Here is a 4,383-nt window from a genome sequence, read left to right on the forward strand (position 1 = left end):
GAGGGAAAAGGCTATGGATGTATCTGGTCCAGGAGGAGTTGTTGGAGGTGTTGTGCGGTGGATGAGCTTAGCCAACGAAAGAGAAAGTCAAAAAAATGTGAGTGTCTGGCAAAGGTCTATGCTAGTATTAACCATGATGGGGAGTGAGAGATAAAAAGAGTGGAGTTGGAACATACGCACGATGCTACCCCACGTAAGGCAAGTTTAGTGAAAAAGTATAGAATGAAGGGCCTAACATCTAGAGCTAGGAAGAGGTTGTTGGACTATTTTGAAGAAGGTGTGTATGTATCACAAATTCACGGTTGCTTTTCTGCTGAACTAGATGGGTTTGACAACCTCCGCTTCACTATGAAAGACTTGGCTCATGAGGTCTACAAGACCAGGAGGTTAAAAATGCTAGGGGGTGATGCAAGAACACTGATGACTTATTTTAAGAAAATGCAAGAAGGCAACATGAATTTTTTTCATTATGTACGCTTAGACCCAAAGGGTAGGTTGAAAGATGTAATTTGTGTTGATGGGCGTAGTCGGGCTGCATATGAAGAATTTGGGGATGTTGTATGTTTTGACGCTACCTATCTAACAAATGCGTATGCATTACCATTTGTTAAATTCGTGGGTGTTAACCATCATGGACAAACCATACTGTTGGGTGTGCATTGGTTTCCCACGAGGACTGTGATACCTTTAGATGGATTTTTCAGGAGTGGTTAACATGTAAGAAAAACAAATCCCAAGGAGCAATTCTAACTGACCAGGTTGTGGCCATGAGGAAGCCCTTAGAAGAGGTGATGCCCGAGGCGCGGCATCGATGGTGCATCTGGCACATTATAAGAAAAATTCAAGAAAAATTAGGCAAATGCAAAGGGTTAGTAAATTTATATTTCTGCTATATGGATTGTTTACATATAAAATTAAATCCTAATGTGTAACGATTTGCAGGTACATAGAATTCAAACCTATGCTCAAATCGATTGTTTATGAAAGTTTGATTGTTGAAGAGTTTGAGAATCATTGGACAGAGTTTATAAATGACTACAGCTTAAAAAACAATGATTGGTTGTCAAACCTTTATACCGAAAGGCATATGTGGTTTCCCGCATTCTTAAGAGACTACTTCTGGGCGGGTATGAAGACAACTCAACGGGTTGAAAGTATAAATAGTTTTTTTGATGGATTTTTCAATCGTACCACTAAGCTTTTTAAATTTCCAATTAATTTTGCAAAGGCGATGAAGAAGCGGGTACGAGACGAGACAGCTGCTGATGCGAATTGTGCTAAGTATGTATGGAGGCTAGTGACTGGTTTTAAGGTTGAGAAGTATTTTCAACGGGTGTACACAGACACTAATTTCAAGAGGTGCAGAATGAATGTACTCGAATGATGTAGAAGACCTTGTGTGGATTTTACCAGAAGGTAAGAGTGAGGAAGTCATAACCGATCGTCGAAGGTATTTCACTAACACATTTAACAAGGATACATTAGAGGTTGAATGTCAATGCCGCATATTTGTCACACATGGTATAATGTGCACACACGTGATGCAAATACTTGATAAGAATCATGTATTTGATGTTCCCGAACAATATGTTGTTAGGAGATGGCGCAAGGATATACTTAGGAATGAAGCACACACGAGTTGTCGTGTCATACCATGAGCCAAATAAATATGCGGTTGTTCAAAGGTACAACAAGTTGATGCCTAAGTTTGAAGAGTTATGCGACGAAGCAGCTATATTGAATGAAGAAGTTTTTACCATGGTTAGCAAGGCATTATCGAATCTTAGGGAAGAAGTTCTACAGTGCAAGAATAAGGAGGCCGCAGATAGTTTAACCATATCATTTCTTGATGAGGATACTGATCCGAATTTGTCAGCAAACACAAGCAAGAACACGGTGTCCACTATTGATGAGCCTATTCAACGCGATGATTATACTATTGATTCTCTATTTGAAAGCCCAGAACATGTCCCACCTCCTAGTATCATTTCAGTAATAGATTCTAATGTCACGAAAAGACATCGTGGACGGCCTAAGGGATCTCGACAAAAGACTTTGGCAGAGATGGGTTTCAAGATAAAGAAAAAACAGAATACCAATATGGTTAAACGTAACATAGATGTGGCCGCCACTGGTAATGCAAAGAGCAAACGTAAAGCACTAGTATAAACTGGAAGTCAATGGCAACACCACACAATATAGCCATATCACTTGTTTTCGTAATTACATTTACATGTTTACCATTGTCTTTCAAATTAGTCGTTGATAACAATTCTATTGATGTAGGCCAAGAAGGTTAAATTGTTAGAAGATTTGGTGCCATTAAACTCCTTGATAAAAAAAGGTAAGTACTAGTACAACCAATTGTTTAGAATATCGTACTATTACTACTTAACTAAGTCACTTAAAAATGCATGTTTTTACTTTATCAGGATAAACGAAAGGCCACAAATGACTTGACCAGCGCTCGTCCTACAAAGATAACATGTAGAGGGACAAAGAAGGATTGACTATCACTGATGTATGTAACCTGTTTCGAATGCAAGAAGGAAGTAACTACGAATTGAAATTTGTTTTATTAACTAACATTTGTCATAACTATGTCCTACGCAATCCTTAGTTGAGTTTAAACATTTCGTCTATGGTGTTAAGAATTGTTATGTTTGTCTAAAGACTATGGTTTAATATTCTCTAAGTTGGAATGTACTTGTCAAATTGTTCTAAATGTTTTTAATTGTGATTCTTATATTTTAGGAAATTTTGTGTAGAACTACCCTAAAGATAGGGTCATTTGTGAACAACTACCCTTTTTTTTTTATTTGTTTAGAACTACCCGCAAGTTTGGAAAGTTTGGGTAGCACTACCCACCAACGTTTCCCGTCCAATTAAAACGTTATTTTGGCCAAATTTTTTACTTTTTTCAATTACAATGGTCAATTAATGCTAAAATAAGCAAAAACCCCAATTCAATTAAACCCCCAAACCTTAGAAATTAAAATCCCCAAATAATACTACACTCATGAACCCTAAAATAAATTATGATTAAAACCTTAATTAGGTTAATTAAGGTAAATTAAAACCTTTATACAAATTGGGAGAGTTAATTGGGTGGCAAAAGTGAAAAAAGTGAGCTCCGATAACGTCTTAATTGGACGAAAAATGTTAATGGGTAGTGCTACCCAAATGTTTTCAAACTTGTGGGTAGTTCTAAACAAATAAAAAAAAGGGTAGTTATTCACAAATGACCCTATCTTTAGGGTAGTTTTACACAAAATTTCCTATATTTTATGATGGGTAGCTGTGGGGGAATAAATTTCAAGCGTTAAACCCATAGCTTGAACCCCACTGTGATCATACACTTAAGTACGGTGGCGTCCAAAAGGGAAGAAGATAGAGCAAAAGAGTCGCCAACAAGTTTTAGGAACTTGTAAACCATTCACAGGGTGAAGGTTACACCCCTCAACGATCCAAGAGATTGTCAACTCCATAAGGTCTTGAACCAAATAAGGGTTCGGGGATGAAGGTACAAATCCAACCTAAAAGATATTGAACCTGCCCTAATAATAGGCCTCTACTTTATTCTAATCGTATTCATGTGCGCTTTTTGACTAACATGCAATCAATAGGATTAACCCTAAACCTGTTTATCTATGTTCGTTGAATATTAATGCACAAATAAATCTATTATTGGCGATCACTTGAATTGCAATCACATTAACCCTAACAAGATTATTAATTATCTTATTAAGCGTGATTACAAGTATAGATTCCCTTTAAACATGCATAAAGGCGTGATCAAGCAGTAAAAATAAACATCAAGCAACATAATAATAATCAATAAAATAATTATGATCATCAAAATAAAATTATAACAATAATCATCATAATAATAATTATAATAATCATAATCATAATAATCATGTTAAAGCATAATAATAGCAAGATCCTAGGCATGATACTAACAAGATTAATAACAAACCCTAGCATGTCACTAAACAATAAAAATCAAATATATAGCCCTAACATGATACTAACAATCATAAATATTAGAAAGAACATAGGAAGCATCGCAGGAATCATAATAAACATATTTGATATTATAACCTTTTCCCTAAACATGATACTAGGAATCATTGTTGTCATTTTAAAACATCAAGCATCCTAACATGATACTAGGAATCAAAATAACAATCTAAACATGATTTCTACATCATAACATCAATAAAAACCATAAAGCACTTACTTTGATGCCTCGTACCTCTTTCTAATAACAAAATACACACGTTAGTAACTTCAATGAAAATAATAAACAAAACAATTAAATTAAATAATTGAAAGAGAGATTTGGGACCAAACCCTCATAAATTAAACCTTTCACGTCTA

The 4,383-nt window shown here is 35.5% G+C and overlaps 1 protein-coding gene across 1 annotated transcript; it reads left to right on the top strand.

Annotated features, from left to right (window-relative positions):
• Positions 1–222: 222 nt before the first annotated feature.
• On the top strand, positions 223–1,384 carry LOC110721151 (protein FAR-RED IMPAIRED RESPONSE 1-like). The gene is made up of 2 exons (XM_021900282.1): positions 223–662; positions 943–1,384. Exons 1-2 carry the CDS (start codon positions 223–225, stop codon positions 1,382–1,384), a joined length of 882 nt encoding a protein of 293 aa, XP_021755974.1.
• The last annotated feature ends 2,999 nt before the right edge of the window (positions 1,385–4,383 follow it).

The sequence above is a fragment of the Chenopodium quinoa genome, unplaced genomic scaffold (assembly GCF_001683475.1).
Source record: "Chenopodium quinoa cultivar QQ74 unplaced genomic scaffold, ASM168347v1, whole genome shotgun sequence".
NCBI classification, from domain to species: domain Eukaryota; kingdom Viridiplantae; phylum Streptophyta; class Magnoliopsida; order Caryophyllales; family Amaranthaceae; genus Chenopodium; species Chenopodium quinoa.